The 18,890-nt window shown below is 42.6% G+C and overlaps 1 protein-coding gene across 2 annotated transcripts in view; it reads left to right on the top strand.

Annotated features, from left to right (window-relative positions):
- Nucleotides 1–18,890, top strand: part of GAK (cyclin G associated kinase) — a 621,278-nt gene that overhangs the window by 563,457 nt on the left and 38,931 nt on the right. For both annotated transcript variants that reach the window (XM_063455510.1, XM_063455509.1), the window contains one exon: nt 17,464–17,640. In XM_063455510.1, the coding sequence (XP_063311580.1) occupies nt 17,464–17,640 (177 nt within the window). The remainder of the gene's footprint in view (nt 1–17,463; nt 17,641–18,890) is intronic.

The following is an 18,890-nucleotide window of genomic DNA, read 5'->3' as shown; positions in this document are numbered from 1 at the left end:
CCAATATGATAGGCTTCTTAAAATTCACCCACTGGTAGACCATCTTCAGAACAGATTTTCTGAAGTTTATACTCCCCAACAAAATTTATCTATTGATGAATCTCTTATGAAATATAAAGGGAGATTAGGGTTCAAACAGTATATCCCCTCAAAGCGGTCTAGGTATGGCATTAAAGTGTACAAACTGTGCGAGAGCGAAAGTGGCTACACATTTGCCTTTCGTGTATATGAGGGGAAAGATGGTCAATTGAACCCTCCTGGCTGTCCTGACTCTCTGGGCACAAGTGGAAAACTTGTTTGGGACCTACTGATCCCCTTGTTCAATAACCTTTATGTGGACAATTTTTACAGCAGTGTCCACTTGTTTAAAATTCTTTATTGTTTGCAGACACTGGCCTGCGGCACTGTAAGAAGAAATGCCAAGGATTTCCCCAGACCTCTCATAGAGGCCAAATTTAAAAAAGGTGAATGCAAAGCTCTGCGCAAAGCTGAACTGCTTGCGTTACAATTTAAGGACATGAAGGATGTTCACATGCTAACAACCATCCATAACGAAAGCATGTCACACGTCACTGTACGAGGCAGGGTGCAGAGAAAACCTGTTTGCATCAGGGCTTATAACAGGCACATGAGAGGTGTTGATTTGGCTGATCAGCTGATGCAGCCATATCTTATCTTAAGAAAGACAAAAACCTGTTATAAAAAGGTGGCTATCTAACTGTTGCAAGTAGCAACACATAATTAATTTTTACTCTTTAACCCCTTAAGGACACGTGACATGTCATGATTCCCTTTTATTCCAGAAGTTTGGTCCTTAAGGGGTTAAAAAAATGAATCCAGGAAGAACCACCTTTCTCCAATTTCAGCTCAAGCTGATTTCCACAATAATTTATGGAGATGGTCAAGTTCCAACAACGGTGCAAGAGGATTCCAGACATAAAACGAAATCCCCAGAAACGTTGCCTGCCGGGTCTGTTATAAAAAAGGGAAAAGGACAGACACCCCCTTTCACTGTCCCGATTGCCCTACAAACCCTGGACTGTGTATTGGAGCATGTTTTAAAGGACCACTCTAGGCACCCAGACCACTTCAGCTTAATGAAGTGGTTTGGGTGCAAGGTCCAGCTAGGGTTAACCCATTTTTTTTTATAAACATAGCAGTTTCAGAGAAAGCAACACATAACAGGATCTGTGAGTTTATACTTGAATTGCAATGTATGTGAAAAAACAAAAAAACTACCTATGCGAAGTTTGGCAAAGACTGGTGGTAAAATGGCTGCATAGAAAGTGTCAAAATATCCGTAGATGAATACCCTGGGTTGTCTACTTAAAAAAAAAAAAAAAAATATATATATATATATATATACATACACATGTGTGGTGTTTTTCAGAGATGTATTACACATAATAGTGTTACAATGTCACTATTGATACATTTTAAAAATGTATGTTTTGAAACTGCAATATCCTACTTGTACTTATAGCACTATAACTTGCAAAAAAAGCATGTAAACACTGGGTATTTTTAAACTCAGGACAAAATTTTGAATCTATTTAGCAGTTTTTTTCATTGGCTTTTGTAGATGAGTAAAAGGTTTTTCAAGTAAAAGTAAGAAACAAAACATGTATTATTTTCAATTTTGCATCATATTTTTTCAATTTTGCATCATATTTTTTATTATTTTTTTTAAATTAAATTACATGAGATTATATAAATAATGGTATGTAAAGAAAGCCCTTTTTGTCATGAAAAAAAAATATATAATTTGTATGGGAAAAGTTAATGAGAGAGCGGAAAATTACAGCTAAACACAAACTCCACAAAAGTGTAAAAAGAGGTCTGGTCGCAAATGTACAACATCGCAAAAATAGTCCAGTCCTTAAGGGGTTAATTCAATAAGTGGTTCAACAATAGATGTTTATATTTCTCTTTAAAGGAGCCTGGCCAACCCAACAATATCTTTGAAGGGGTTAATTGTTTAGATGTGGGTACAATTGTATATATGTCACCTAGGACATGCTGCCAATATGATCTAACATGTTTGCATTCCCACCAAATATGTTCCACATCACCCCGTTTAGCTTCACAACTCCAGCATCGATCACTAACCATTGAACAGTGGTTATGCAATCGAGCTGGAGTACTATACCATCTAGTGACTCTTTTAAATAAGATCATTTTTCTGGAGATGCTGACTTGTGAGTTCATCCCAATTTTAAGCACATATGACCAATCCTCATTAGTCATTTGAATATTGAGACCTTGCATCCACTTCCGTTGAAAAGAAAGTATTATTACTATCGCCATTTATATAGTGCCAACATATTCCGTAGCGCTTTACAATAATATAAGAGAGGGTATTTAACTATAAATAGGACAATTACAAGAAAACTTACAGGAACAATAGGTTGAAGAGGACCCTGCTCAAACGAGCTTACAGTCTATAGGATGTGAGGTATAAAACACATTAGGACAGAAATATCAATCAAATAAGGTGGGAGAGAAGCAGAGCTGGAGGAGAGAGTAGAGTTCTGCCCTTTAGGAGAGAGCAAGCGACAGGTATGTCAGGTAGAGGTTACTCTGGGAGGCCATAAGCTTACCTAAAGAGATGGGTATTAAGGCACTTCTTAAATGGTTGAAGACTAGGGGAGAGTCTGATTGGGGTAGGCAGGCTATTCCATAGGAAGGGAGCCACCCATGAGAAGTCCTGCAAGCGCGAGTTGGCCGTACGGGTGCGAGCACCCGACAGAAGAAGGTCACTGGCAGAGCGGAGGGACAGAGAAGGGGCACCCCTATGGATCTGTGAAGAGATCTTAGAAGGTACTAGCCCTTCCGTAGCACCTCTCTGTATTATGCTGTATATACTGGCTAGATACCGTTTATTCAATATCCCTGGACCACACAAAAGCTTTAAATTGTGTTTTATCTCTTGAGTGGCAATATGGTATAACTGATCTATTAAAAAAAAAAAAAAAAATTTAAGTGGAAATTCCCATTATATCTATGAGTGTCGTCTTGCTTTTACTTTGGGGAAAATCCCTTATCTTAGGGGAGGTTTCATCTGTCAATAATCTTGTTATAAGCGGGTCTGCATCTCCTATTATCCTTTTTAGCAAGTATTTGCCATGACCATTTTGAAACTCCAAATTAAATGCTACAGGGAGGAATACAGATAGGCCCGGGGCCAGCCCCCCAAGTATCTTTAAGGCAAAGTATGGTTTATAAACGGGTGTGAAGTAGGTAATAATATATATTTTTTTTTTTATTGAGTTATCAAACAAAACAGTAGTTATATTCTGAGATTAACATTTTCAAGTAGTAATATAACAGGCGTAGGGTTCTTTTTTTTCTTTTTTGTATCTCCGTACATCTCAAATTTTCTGTTATTTCACCGACAATGCTTTAACCCCTTAAGGACACATGACATGTGTGACATGTCATGATTCCCTTTTATTCCAGAAGTTTGGTCCTTAAGGGGTTAAAGATAGACCTGAAAGCAATACTATGTAAATGGTAGGGGGTTAGGATGCATCAATGCCCTATTTGGCGGCTTATATATTCAAAATATAAGATCTACAGTAGGAAGAAAAATAAAGATCATAGTGTAATATCGAACATATATCCTTAAGTGGTGTTCAAGGTTACACTCACAAAGAAAGTTTGATTGAAGGCACATCAATGGTTAAAGTTGACAGGAAATCTTCCCCACATATATGGGCATGTAGGAGAGAGAAAGTGAATACTAATAAGTGCAGACTAATAATATCCTGGTAGTGCGCTTATAATGAAAAACACTTACAAAATTGTAGTGATATATAGACATATCAAATCCCAGGTTGTCATGGTATTCAGTGGTAGTCCACTAGCAGTCTTATTAGATCAAATAAAGGGGAACATTACTCCAATCAAAAATAATTTATTTTAAATCAAATAAATAAAACAAACATAAATAGAATAAAATACTCTCCTGCAGGAGTCCCAACCCTACACGTTTCGTCTGACACGTCAGACTTCCTCAGGGGTAAAATGAAGTAAAAAGTCCAGTCTCCTGTGTATAATTATTTCCTGTCGCCGGGCTTGGTTTTAAATCATCTAATGCTCCTCACGCGGATGCTGTCAGCCCGTCCGTGTTGAGGGGATGCAGCTGTTACTCGTCTGCGTTCCAAAGCAGTGGAGACCGGTGAAAACGCTTGCGTTACAGCTCAAGCGTTCGTATGTGGAAACTTACACTGTCAACTTGGTATTCAGTTCATGGAATGTCCAGTGTTCCATAGACAATAAAAATAAACAAATGTGTCATTATCTTATTCTTAATATTTTGTAGTTAACATGCAGATAAAGTATACAATATCTAAAAACGAAATAATATTATTCCAACATCCTGTATGTATATTAGCATACAGAGTATATGGGGAAAAAATATAAAGATTATACTAAAGTAAATATAAACATGCATATAAATCTATAAATTGTGAGTGTAGAATGTGAGAATGAACACCGATATGAGGTCAAAGGGAATCCGAGAAATATCCATCATTATGGCCTAAATAAGGAAAAATATATATTCTAAAACAAGGAACACTGAAATAATCTATATCCCTAGTGGATAAACTTAAATAATGAACTAATAAATTCTCATTAAGAAAGTCCAGTTAGGAACCCTCAAATAGAGTTGAGCGGGCACCTGGATGTTCGGGTTCACCGTGGTCAGCCGAACTTCGGCAAAAAGTTTGAGTTTGGGACTCGAACTTTACCCCGAACCCCATTGAAGTCAATGGGGACCCGAACTTTTGGGCACTAAAATGGCTCTAAAAAAAGTCCTGGAAAGGGCTAGAGGGCTGCAAAATTAAGTAAAATTTATTGCCTAAGTACTAATATACTTACCCAGTGGAAGAAGAAAAATGTTACACTGTATACAATTTTAAATAAAAAGTATACAAACATAGCCAGGATTCAGCTGTAAGCATTTGCAACACTTTCAACAATCAAGTAACACACATTCATATAAAATGTAAGTTACTTGGCCAGTCAATGTAATGACAGGAGGAATAAGTAGATAACTCCCTAATTCCCACTGTATTAGAGAGCTGTCTACTAAAAGGTAGGTCTTTCAGCCAAATTTACTAATACCTAGTAAAGATTACTTAGTATTAGTAAATTATGCCCCTACTCGCTATATCGCGAGTAGGGGCATGTCTATTAAACAGTGAGCAGCCTATGGTTGCTCACTGTTTTAAAAAAAAAAAAAAGTTTCCTCCCTCCTGAGCCCCCACCCTTGAACGGCGGGTGGAGGCCCTAAAGTAAAATATGGGGGGGACCTATTGTCCTCCCCCCGGCCACCACCCCTGAGCGCCAGGTGGGGCCCTAAAGTAAAATAATGGGGGGGCAACCTATTGTCCTCCCTCCCAGCCCCCACCCCTGAGCGGCAAGTGGTGACCCTAAATTAGAATAAGGGGGGATCTATTGTCCTCCCCCCTGGCCCCACCCCTGATGAATTATTGTTATTATTATTGCCATTTATATAGCGCTACGGAATCTGTTGGCGCTATATAAAAGGCAATAATAATAAGGTACACGACATGCATTGAGGAACACGAGATATGGCTATTAATTTTAAAAACTTAAGACGTCTGGGTACTTTTAAACTCTTTATATGACCTATAAGAACATCTATACGCTATGCAGTTTTCACACGTGTGGAAACCGAAATTACACTTTATCTTTCCTTCTCTCTTTTGAAAGGTTTTAGGGGCTAAAATGTTCTTAAAATGATTGCCTTTTTTAAAAATGGTTCTCGTATACCTCGGGAGTTTGTTCTTTAATATGTCATCTTCTAAGAGGAGTGGTCAGTGTTTCTCGATGATACGTTGAATGTCAAACGCTTTCGAGTTGTACTGGGTGTTAAAAACATACTCAAAATTGGAGTTCTCTCTTATATGTTTAACATTCTGAAGGAAAACATCTTTTTCTCCTATTTTTTCTATTTCTTCATTTAGAAAATCTTCAGAGTAACCCTTCTCCAGGAATCTTTCTTTTAAAATATCAGTTTGTTCAAAGTACATATTTTTATCTGTACAATTTCTCTGAATCCGGGTGAATTGACTTCTTGGAACAATGGTTAGCCACTTAGGATGCTGTCCACTATTGGTGTGGATGTAACTGTTAGTGTCAGTATCTTTGAAGAAATTTTTTGTTTTACTTTGTGAATTTTCTATATATAGGCTAAGGTCTAAGAAGTCAATTTGATCCTTATCGAAATTCGGAGTAAAACTGACCATCTTGTGGCCAGACCGCCAAGATGAACGGTCGCAGGAAAGATAAGCTCCTGCAAACCATACACTATTAAGCCTAAACACCATGCTTTTGGACGAATTCAACAACCTGCAGCCACGACCCACAAGGCGCAAGGGTTACCGGATACAGGGAGAGGCTTGCTCCCTGAGTTCTAGTCCCTCGGAGGAGAGATCTCCGCTGACTCAGGTGGGACCTCATCCGGCGGTGAGTGGAGTGGACAGCCGCTGCCCCACTATCCTGCCTAACGGAGCCCGACAAGCACTCAAAACCGTGGCGGACCCGGTCCTCTTCCCCCCCGTCTTGACCGGTGGGGGTTATCCCGGTCCCCACATGTGACAGCCAAAACTCCCGCAAGCCCCAAGCATCAGCCCAGCAGTGAAGGGCAGACAGGGCAGCTCACCACAAGATGGCCGACACCTCGCAGCCACGTGCGCACCTAAGGAGTGAGACGACCCGGAGCAACCGGGTGCCCACATCACAAAACCTGATCACATCCCTGGACTACCTCCAGGACAAGCCAGCGGGTCCCCCCCCCAGCAGCCCACGGCACTACCAACGACAAGCGGGAAGGCATGAGGCCAGCAGAGAGCGAGTCTCCCCTGTGCACTCCCAATTATGCAGACCTGACACCCGCACGATGGGGCTACCAGGGGACACTCCCAAAGCATTGGCCACCGGCGCGGTGGACCCAACGCCATGAACGGCGACACTCCACCGGGACACACTGTAGCCTCCCTACAAAGACAAGAGCCAGCCTTCCACAAGGGATGCCCAGTTCGTGGCCCGAGGATGCAGGTCTTCAAGACGGCCAGGGCTATGGGGAGGACTCACCCGATATCTGCCTTCCGACCCCACTCTGCCCCATAAACCTACCACCAAGCCGAGGCATAGGCTAAACAGGGACTTGCACCCTAACCTGATGTGCTGGACTACCCACAAAAATACGGGACTCACCTGCTACCACACAACCCAAGCCTGCAACCTGGCAACCCCACAAGTCCTAAAACATCCAGCACGAAGCAACATAGGGCAAGCACACAACCAACACGCTCCTGGCACTACCACCGACACGGCTCCGATAGAACACACGCACGTGCACCAACCGAGCTCCTACCAGACTTTGGGACCGGTACCATATATCTTAAAACTCTCTAGGCCCTGGAACCCGTGGCAACTTAAGCCTTTAGACCAAACATGACACTCTAACATCCACATAGTGATATTACATTCATGTAACTATAGCCTGTAACCCTAAACACTATGATACTTAAGCTTCCTGAATATACTTGTTTACCTAAAAGAAAAAATTAGCAAGTTTTATTATTGCTCCAACTGTTGCATAAAGAAATGCGCTTGAGGACTGCTGTTCGGGCACCACAAGCTTATGTGTTGCAATCAAAGATGCACATTAAAAATATTAACTAGAAAAGCTATAATTTCTGAGGAAATTGTGTGAAGTGTTATTGCCTCCACCAGTAGTCTACAACTGGAGTGGGCGGAGTAACTGGGTGGAGTGGCTTGAGTAACTTGTGTGGTTTGAGTGGCTGGAGTAACTGTGGAAAGGTTGGAGTGTGGTTCACTCACTCTAAAGCAAGGGCAGAGAAGAGCTTTCAAATTCCTCGAACTTTCCACCAATCGCCAACAGGAACTAATAGATTTCAAAAAGGGCAGAGAAGAGCAGTTAAAAACAAACTGCTCGAAATTGCTCACTTCACTGGCGGTTGCCATCTTCATACGGTTGTATTTTAAAAACTATAAATCCTACAGCAAAGAGCTTTATATTGTGAGAATCACAAGACCCAGACCTACACATTGATGCATAGTATGTCTCTGAAATATTAAAAATGAAGGCACAGTCGCAGTTTAGATATTGCACTTCAAATTTGAAGGTGGCTAGAGTGGAGTTTCAATGAATGTCAATGGACGGCGTGAGTTGCAAACAAATGGTAATATTGTGAAAACGGTCAGGACTATGGCTTAGCCGTGGACATGTTTAGTGGCAGCAGGGATAGCTGAACGTTTTGATATAAGATTTGTGTAGGTGGGCCTGAAAATGAGGGAGTGGTGGCAGTTTAGAAATCATGTCCTGATTTTTCAGCTTTTGCCAGATCCCACTCTAGTTTTGAACATTCTGCCATTCATTCCTATGGGACCAATTTCGCCACAAAAACGACAATATTTTGTGAACCATTCCGCGAAACGTTCCATAAAGTAATAGCACACCAATCGGGAACAATCCACACGTTTCGGTATATTACGGTCTATGTAGTGTAAAAACTGTGGGGGGAGTTAGGGTGGTAAATTTGGCTATAATAAGAATAATATATACGTGAGATAACTGTAAGTGGTCTTGCTATGCAAGAACACTTTAATATAAAAAAAAATTTCATCAATGTACCTCTTCCAGAGCACCAAGCTTGCGCCAAAAGGATTGTTACACCATACATTGGATCTCTCCCAATCGTCCAAAAATATGTTGGCATAACTTGGCGCGAACTTGGTGCCCATGGCATTACCATTTATCTGTAGGAAAAACTCCTTGTTAAAACCAAAAAAGTTATGGGTTAAGATAAATTCAATAGATGGCAATAAGAAATCTTTAAAATTAGTATTTATTCCTTATCCCTTTCCAGGTTAAACTTGACCGCTTCCATCCCTTTCTTGTGTTCTATGATCGTGTGTAGGGAAGTCACATCAAGGGTTGCCCACATAAATCTATCTTGCCATACTATCTTTTTCAACTCCTGTATGAAATGTGTTGTATCCTTTAAATAGGAATTAGCATTTTGGGCATATATTTGAAGAAAGAAGTCAATAAATACTGAAAGTTTTGGATGTAATAGAATCTATACCGCTTATGATCGGTCTACCAGTCTGTTTCTCCCTACATTTGTGTACCTTTGGTAAAAAATAAAAGGTAGGTATCCTTGGTGATTCTACAAACCGAAATCTAAAAACCTTATCATCTATGATGTCATCCTCTTTGGCTTGCTCTAAAAGTTTTCCCAATTCTTTATTAAACATAATATTTGGGTCAGTTTTCAACTTTCGATAAGTTAATTGGTTGTTTAACAGTCTATAGGATTCATTAAGATAGTAGTTGTAACGGAACCGCTGGCACCCCGACCGGGTACCCTCCGCTGACGGATGCTCCTAGTGCTTTCCGAGGTCTCCAAGCACTCTGCCTGACACCATAACCACTGCAGACCCCACAAACCGCCGCAGCTTGGTTGGGGTCTCGCCGACTCCACCCACTCTGGACCCAAGACCAGGGTCCAGCTTCCAGTAGGTGGACCTCTCCGAATTCCAGAGAGCAGGAACAGGAACAAGCTCTTAGCAGAGCTCAGCGATTATACCCTGGGGAGTATAGTGATTATAGCAATCCCCAGAGTGTAGTTCTCCAATCCCCCAAACATGAGCCGAAACTTCATGAAGGTACAAGATGATCTGAGGTGCTAGCAAATACAGGACCGCCCACAGGGAGGGATAAAACAACCAATCATATCACATCCCCCAGATTCCCTCCCCTTATCCTGAGAGGAAACTCAATTATACATACAGTTAAACATACTTTTTACCCAACTTTCATAACTCTAAAACCATACATCCAAAAATTACATATTCACAATCAATCCATTCAGGGGAACAACATATAAAAAATGACACGAATCAGACCAGTGGTTTAAAAGTTAAGGGAAAGTCCTTTGTTACCAAATGAAGCATTTTTTTTTTCCAAAACAAGTTCCACAGAGTCTCTATCCTGGAGATAATTGGGAAGTAATCCAATTATCTCCAAGGACAGAGGCCAAACTCCATTAGCCACATGGCAGACAAAGGACAATAAAAGACGTAAAAATACATACTGTTACATTTATCACATAGAACCTACACATTTACAATTTACCTAACACATAATAGCATACATAATATTGAAGACAGCCTGAATGCAATCTGCTACACAGTCTTAAAGGGACATTGTTCCTAAAAGTCATAATATGTCCACGGATGGTTTTTAAAGGGCCAGCAGCAGCACCATACAAATCCAATATGCCCAAATGTTGCACCTGAAAGGCCAAATCTCCCAGGGACCATAGTCAACAGGTAAGAGGCTGGCCATCAGGCTCCTCCAACAGCCAGGGGTAAAGGGCAGCTTGTCACCAATAAACCCAGTGACAAAAGGCATTTCGTCACAGTAGTCAATTGACATAACTACTACCCCTCCCCCTTGTCAGCATTCTTAATTATTTTAATTAGTTTCAAAATCTTTATTTATCTAAAATGCCTCTATCTGAGAACCTTTATCGCTTGGAAAAATGTTTGGTTTAAATCTTGAAATAGGATCTATAGTTCCTTGTGATGGACTAATCAAAGGTCCTTCTAATTCTTTCCTAGTAAAAAAAATCTCTTAAGGCACAATTTTCTTACGTATTTCTTTGTGTCTATATAAAGTTGAAATGAATTGGGAGGTTCAATAGGAGCGAACTTAAGGCCCTTGTGTAAAAGTAAAATATATTGAGTAGTAAGGAGGCAATGGGATATGTTAAAAACAGCTAAGGACTCAGCGTTTGAGACTCTATCATCCCACTCACTCTCCTCCTTTTTCCTGGGGTATTTGGACATTCCAGTGGGGCAAACCTGTTTTTGTGATTGAGCGTAGGGAATGCCATATAGGTAAAGCATATGTGTTTGTTTTTACCTCCCCACAATCTTTCCACTTGTGATTTATAAGGGTAATGTTTTGTATTGTATACCTTTTTGGCGGCTTGTATGATTCAGTTTAGTGTATACCTGGTACTGTTATGCAATCTTGGTTGTGTTTCAGTGCATTATCTACATTGTGCATAACTGTGATGTCTTTTGATTTGTTTTTCTTTGTTGCTCTTTCTTATTTTATTTGTATCCCCAAAATGTAGCGTAGGTGAGGTATTATAGCTATATTATTAAGTCAGTCTGTCGTCGTATATTATGTTCGTTGTAATAGATGACATGAGTTTTTGTTATACGGTGTCTGAATTACCATTTGGCCCTTAATCCTCAATCGAAGGGTTTGTGATTTATCTTGCGGGTTTGCAGCAATAAACAAAGGCTGGTCTGTGGGAGACGCTCAGAGAGACACAGAGGTCTCCGCCTAACTGTATAGCTGGCTGTTTTGTTTGGCCTGTGTCTAGTGTTGAGTTCTCAGTGTTGTTGTTGTCAGTCGTGTTTATGGTGTGGGTGAATGTTTGTTCCCGTCATCTAGAGTTCCTAATGGTTCCTCAGGGAGGTCGACGGGTCATCTAGACAGGAGCAGGTGTTAAGGTATTCAGTAAATGTGTGGGAGTCTGTTCCTCTCGTTGGCCCATCTATTGCGTTTTCCATGTATATGTCTTGTGTCACGAGCCTCCTGTCTGTAGTGGCAAAAGTCGCGTGATGAGGGTGTGGGGTCACCAGGGGCAAAAAGGTGTTATTTGAGATTTGTGTTAGTGTTGTGATGTCCATTTCTGCTTCCCAGTCCCCTGAAGTGTGGTGTGCTCCCTGTTTTTAATCCGTCGCCATCCCCGGGGAGTGTAGGCCACCCCGGCCATGTGACCAGCCTGTCTGCTGAGCTTGGATTTAGTGCAAGTGGGTGTTGTGTCAAAGGTGTGAACATCTGCAGGAGTGTTGTTTCTCAATTGAGTATTGTTGGCCTACGTTTCGAGTTTGATAAAAGCGTCTGTCTGATAAGTGGGCCTAGTGTTCTGTGTATCCGCTGCCCAATGCTCCTACCCTCCCAGCCCACCAGCCGCTGAAAGTTCATCTGGCGTTCGCGGCTTGGATATCCAGTAAAGCCGAGAGTAGTATGAGAGTGTGTTGAGTAGGTATTAAAAGAGGGGGGGGGTAAAGGTATGTCTAGCAGGGGGAAAAGGGGAAGGTCCGGAGCGCGCTTGTGCCCCCCACCCAGGTAGATAGCCCCTGTCCTCATGATTCCCTTGTGTGTGCTAGGTATATATACCAAGTTCCTCATTGTTCGACGTGTTTGTCGTTGTGTCCCAGGTCTCCATATTTCGCTTCCGCGGTATGGATCTCTTCTACCCTCAGCAACCATTGTGCCTTGGTCGGCGGTTGAGTTTGCTTCCACATGGCGGGGTTCAGTGACTTAGCTGCGTTGAGGAGGTGTCTCAGTATTGACTTTTTGTATTGAGTGATCGGTTGGTCTGTAAAATGAAGAAGTGCGGCTTCCATGCTGAGGTCTGACGGTTCACCTAGGGTGTTGGCCAGTTCTAGTTTGATCTCTTCCCAGTACGGTCTGATCTTAGTGCAGTCCCGCCAGATGTGTTGGAGGGTACCAATCTGCATTTCTCATCTCCAGCAAGCGTCGGAGACCTCCGAGAATATTCGATGTAGTAGCGCAGGCGTGCGGTACTAGTAGGAAATCAACTTGAAGTTAACTTCCTGGTACCGGGAGCTTATCGAGCTTTTTATGTTGTAGGACAAGCATCTGCTCCCATTGAGCTTCGGTGAAGGATCGATAGGTCAGCTCTTCCCACCTCCTCTTGAAGGCATCATTTCGAACATAATCTCCTACATTCAGTCGTTGATATTGGACGGATACTCTGCCGTCTGCGTCAGTGTCTTGTATACATAGGTTTTCAAACCATTTATGCGTCAGTGGTGTCAGTGGGCTCGGCTGCGTCTCAGGGTGGCCCAGGTCTTCAACGTTTGTGTGATGTGGGAGTCTTTGCCTAGTAGTTGTATCACTTCAGTCGATCTATGCCACACATAAGTGTGGAGCGCCTTGCCTGTGCCTTCTCTATCAATCGACACTCATAGTTTGTGATCTGGGGCTGTGTGCCATTCACGGATCCGTTGGAGTATAGTCGCATGAAAATATTTCCGAAAGTCCGGCAACGCCAGTTCGCCCCATGCTTTGGGGAGGCATATCTTATCATGGCTGAGGCATGTTCATTCCCCTTACCAGACATATCTAATGACTGCAGTTCTGAGTGTTGTGAAAAAGTCCTACGGTATGTGCCAAGGGATAGTGTTGAAGCAATTAAGAAGTCGTGGTAGAATGTGCATTTTAATTACCACTATACGACCCTGCCAGGATATGTGTTCGTAATTCCACGTTTTAAAGTCTGCTAGAACTTTGTTGAGGAGTGGAGCGTAGTTCTGGGTATAGAGGTCTTTCGGATCATGGGGGAATCCTTATTCCCAAGTATTGCATCCGTTCATTGCACCAGAGGAAGGGGAAGCGATTTTTAATTTAGTCCCGGTCGGTTATCGGGGTTGTGACGTTTAAAATCTCACATTTTGTCTGGGTTAACTTTAGTCCTGATAGTTGGCCGTATGTCTTAAACTCGGATAACAATGTTGGTAAGGTGACTAGGGGATCTTCAACAAAAAAAGGCATGTTAAGTAGAGAGATGGGGCGATAGTTGCCACAATTTTCTGGATTTTTACCTGGTTTTGGTATCACTGTGATTTTGGCGGCCAGAGTCTCTTGGTGGAACGTGCCTCTGGTCTGCTGCTGGTTTAAGGTTTCAGTAAGCCGTGGACTCAAGATGTCACAGAATTTCTTGTAATACCCTGCTGGTAAACCATCAGGGCCGGGTGTCTTGCCATTTTTTGCCGTCTTGATTGCTGCGCGTACTTCATCCTCAGAGATTTGTGCATCTAAGTGTTGGCTTGTTCTTGTGTTAGTGAGTCCAGCTGAAAACCTTGTAGGTACAGTTCTATAGCCTCTGTCGTTGTGGCCTGGTGAGTCTCTGCTTGTGCGGTCTGAATATTGTCTAAGCGCTCGTAGTATCTCCGAAACTCGTCTGCTATTTCCTCTGAAAATTGTGTTAGGTCGCCCCTTGCCGTCTGTATTGCGTGTACCTGTGCTCTAGCTTGTTGACCCCAGATCATGCGTGCAAGCATTTTCACTCCTTTATTGGCATGCATGTAGTAAAAGGCTTTAGATCGTTGTAGTGCTTGGTAGTGTTTGCAATCTAGGAGCTCCGCAAGCTGGCGGCGGGTTGCGAGAAGGTTGCGGTATTGGGTCTCCAGTTAAGTCAGTTTGTGGAGGGTTTCCAGTGGCGCTCTCTGGTCATTGAGCTTGTCTATACGTTGGCCCTTTTTTTGCATGCCGCTATTCTGATAAAGTCACCCATGAGGACAATCTTGTGTGCTTCCCGTAGCGTGACTCCCGACATTCCCTCCGTGTTGTTCTCCGCAAAGTATTAACTTAGATGTTATGCCAGCTGCATCTGAACGTCAATATCTAAGAGGAGCGATTCATTCATTCTCCATGTCGTCAACGTGGGTTTGAAAAGGGGCGAGTTCAGGAGTATGGAGACCTCGCTGTGATCGGACCAGGGTGTAGAGTTTATCTCCGCTTTCTGCAGGTGGGTAAGACCCTCCTGTTGGATGAGGAGATAGTCGATGCATGAGTATCGTTGGTCGAGGGTTGAGTAGTAAGTGTAATCATGGCCATCAGGGTGGAGCGCTCTCCAGGGGTCAACTAGTCTCAGGTCCCTGAGGGTTCTGCAGATCGTTCGTATCACCGTTTGTGGTAGGCTGCTGTGTCCAGGTGACGAGTCCGAGATTGGGTCTAAAGACACGTTAAAGTCCCCGCCTATGACCAAAACTCCCTCCGTAAATGTGGTGAGTTTCAGTATTGTTTTACGTAGGAGCCTGGCTTGGTGTTTGTTCGGTGCGTAGATTGAGGCAAACGTGTATGTTCTTTGAGCTATGACGCCCTTCACAAAAAGGTATCTGCCCTCAGGGTCCGTGAGCGATTCGGTTAGTGAGAACTGGAGATTGGCCTCCAAGAGGGTTGTTACACCAGCTTTGCGGGAAGTAGGGTGGTTGCTGTGGTAGTTGATTGGGTAGTGTTTGTTTTGTAATCTGCGGGTCTGAGGTGTGTTTCCTGTAGCATGCCAATGGAAACACTGCGTCGTTTGAGTTCGTGTAAGAGATTCGAGCGCTTTTTTGGTGTTTAGGTCCCTGCAATTTTGTTTTGATGTGGAAGGGTATGGCAGTGTATGCCATGCTGTGGGAGTAATACGGTGTCGAGGTTTGTGTGCGGGTGCAGGCCTTTACTCAGTGGGCCCACGCACGCCCCAGAGAGGGATGGTATGAAAACAAGAAGATTGGGGGGAGGCCACTCGACTACGGAACGCCAAGCTTTGATGAACAGCCGTCGGGGGAACCAAGACAGGCTGTTCCCCCAAATCACCCTGCAGAGAAGTCTGCAGGGTCACCCGGCAGCTGCCCACCACAATATTAGGGTGCCCGGCCTCCAGGGGAGCCTTAATTGGGGGGAAAAGGGAAAGCTATGTATAAGTGCGAGTTCGTAGGATTGCGGCAAAGTGGGGCCGGAGTATTCCGTCGGCCTAGCGCCCCCCCTACAGATATAGTGATTAAGAATTCCCTCAATTTGAGGGGTCCCTGTGTAACTGGGTGGGATAGCAAGGCCAAACCGCCACCTAGGGTGTACTCTAGAGTGTAGAGTGTACTCAATGTTCCCCCCAGTAATCTAAATATACACAGGATTGGTCAAGAGCTGTGGCCAGCTGTCGGTGTATGCCGATTTCCAATGTTGTGGTATTGTGTGTGAGGTAAGTATAGGTAGTATATGGCAATCTCTGTGAATATCGAGTACCACATGTGTCTAGACTGAATTACCGTACCAAATTGCGTTAGATGTCTGGCCGTGAGGATCCGGATTGGGTGAGTATACGCTTGAATGGGAGCGGGTTTCTCAGGGGATATATCAGTGAGACACGTGTCTACTGGAAAGTTACATGCGGTCGTCTCGGGGCATCAGTGCTGCGGGAAAGGGTTTAGCTAACAAATTGGGCTCGGGTCTGTCGCTGCAAGGTGTCATGTGTTGCCTGCTGCGTGTCCCCACATTTATCACATGACTCGTAGATAGGTATCGGCATGATTCCCTCTTGTGGACATCTGTGTTGCTGGGGGGGGATCATACTATATAAGGAGACTTCTGGCTACTATTGTGCCCCCGGCTGTGGCCCGGAAACTCACCCTGGAAGGGATATAACATCTCCCAACTCTACCTAACGGACCCGCCGAAAATGCCAGAGACGTAATAGTCCGCTGCACCACCACCCACGAGAAGACCCAAATCATGCACATTCAATCAGTCCATGGGACAGCATTTCTCAATGCTTTCCTATGGACGTCAGCGTCTTCTCACTGTGAGATGCGCGGAAGCGCCTCTAGCGGCTGTCAATGAGACAGCCACTAGAGGCTGGATTAACCGTATTGTAAGCATTGCAGTTTCTCTGAAGCTGCAGGGTTAACCCTAGATGGACCTGGCACCCAGACCACTTCATTGGGCTGAAGTGGTCTGGGTGCCAATAGTGGTCCTTTAAATCATTTTAATTTATTTTTTTTAATTCTCTTTTTATTTTGAGGCATAAGAGTTAACATAATTATCTTAGATACGTACGGTACATGAGACATGAACAGTAGTACAGAGTAATATCGTGCATGCTTTCATACATATGCAATTTGGCCCCTTTTTATGAGAGTGGGCTGCAAGATCATCAGGCCAAATCTCTTCAGAGAAACTGCTATGTTTACAATAGGGTTAATTCAGCCTCTAGTGGCTGTCTCATTGACAGCCGCTAGAGGCGCTTCCGCGCTTCTCACATTAGGAAGACGCTGACGTCCATAGGAAAGCATTGAGAAATGCTGTCCTATGGACTGATTGAATGCGCGAGCGGCTCTTGCCACGCATGCACATTCAGCGCTGATGTCGGAAGAGGGTGAAGAGTTCCCCAGCACAGAGGGAGCCCGGCGCTGGAGAATGGTAAGCGTTTAACCCCTTCCTCCCCCTTCAGCCCAGCAAGAGTGGGACCCTGAGTGGGTGTTCAAAAGACAAAATCACATACATTTCTACCAGTTTTGTTTAGATTATTTTAAATGTATGGGTTATCTGATCTGTAGAAATATATCACTACACATAATAACCAATAATGACCTTGATGATTTAATTTATATTATATGAATACATTAGAGGCATATTCCCATGCATGTACTCTTGCAGGCCAGCATCTCATTACTGAGTTGGTTTACTTGCTAACACTACATTACTACATTAGGATAAGGCTTGGAGTTTAATACTTTAGTATAGCATTTGTTTTCCAGTGGACATTTATTTATTGAGCATGTTCATTTGAAATAATACTGTTTGTTTAGATTTTAGATTGGATTGAAGGAAAAGAGAGAAATATCAGAGCGCTGATATCAACATTGCACACTGTCCTGTGGGAAGGTGAAACAAAATGGAAATCGGTCAACATGGCTGAGTTGGTTACCCCGGAGCAAGTTAAAAAGTACTATAGGAAAGCTGTGCTTGTAGTCCATCCAGATAAGGTAGGATTCATTATTAGTATAATAAATCAAATCTTAAATACAACTAAAAATTGTCATGGCTTTTTCTGTAAAAAATTATATCTAAAAAATAAATACACCCATGCTGCACTTCAAAAATCTGTCCCACTACATGTTACAACAATAAACAAAATGAGTGCATACCAATGTGATATCAATCCTGCTATAAAAGATCTTAACAATTCCAAAAACAAATACACATTTCAATAACATTTCTTATGGGATATGGTTTCTAGTAAGGTGGTTGTTCCAAGTTTCCACCAAATAGAACAACTCTGTAGTATAGAAAACACAGAAAGAAAACATTGTGTAATATGTTCTGTAAAACAGTCAATTTTAAGTAATTGTAGTCAGGAATCACTCACATTTAAGAGCTGTTACCAGGATCTGTAATAAATGCTCAAGGGTACACATTTCTTGAATACCAATTTTTCCATGTTGTATTGAGTTTTATATCCACAACTATTACTAATGTGCATTTCGGGTCACATGATATGCATCTGCATCCTTGTACTGAGTTCTGAGAAACGTTACTTCCACATTAGACTGACCACAAACTCTCCCATACCATACAAAGTTCCCATGCTCGAATAGGGCATCAGTACCAGTAAAATTACCAATACTAATTGCCACAAATATTCAATAAAATAAGTCTTCCTTAAAACCACAAAAGTGAGAGTAATACAATAAAGGAAAGAAAAAGAAAAAAAGAGAGAGAGAGATATGTCCTGAATTAAACTGTATATGAACATATAGGATGTAAATACATAAAAAAAAATAAAAAAATATTTATAATTTCCCCCTGAGGAGCCTGCCTGGCGAAACATTTTCTGTAGCTGTCAGGAGTTTGTTAGACAGAATCATGATAAGATTAGGTGCCCTCGAAGGCACAGGATAGAATCCAGTTTACTAAGATATAGACAGCTCCGCTTTGTTACTCAAATCTGATTTATAGTATGTGAAATTGCTTGAAGGTATCTTGCAGCAATTTCACTCTCTGCAGTGTGATATGTGACACACCACTTGGTTCTAAGTTGTTACTAATTGTAGCTATTCTGTTATTCGCGGTTCCCGGGTATGTGGCAGTAGGGGAGAGCTGTGCTGCTCTCCTCCTGCCTGTATGTAGCGTGGCCAAGCGTTCTGATAGGAAGTGCTCACTGTGAGAGCACTTCCTGACAGACCGGGAACCGCTAATTTGGCCATAAAAATAATTAACATGGGAGGTATGAAAG

This window comes from Pelobates fuscus, chromosome 5 (assembly GCF_036172605.1).
Source record: "Pelobates fuscus isolate aPelFus1 chromosome 5, aPelFus1.pri, whole genome shotgun sequence".
Taxonomy (NCBI): domain Eukaryota; kingdom Metazoa; phylum Chordata; class Amphibia; order Anura; family Pelobatidae; genus Pelobates; species Pelobates fuscus.
The sequence above is the reverse complement of the archived record's forward strand: the minus strand, read 5'-3'. Positions and strand labels throughout refer to the sequence as shown.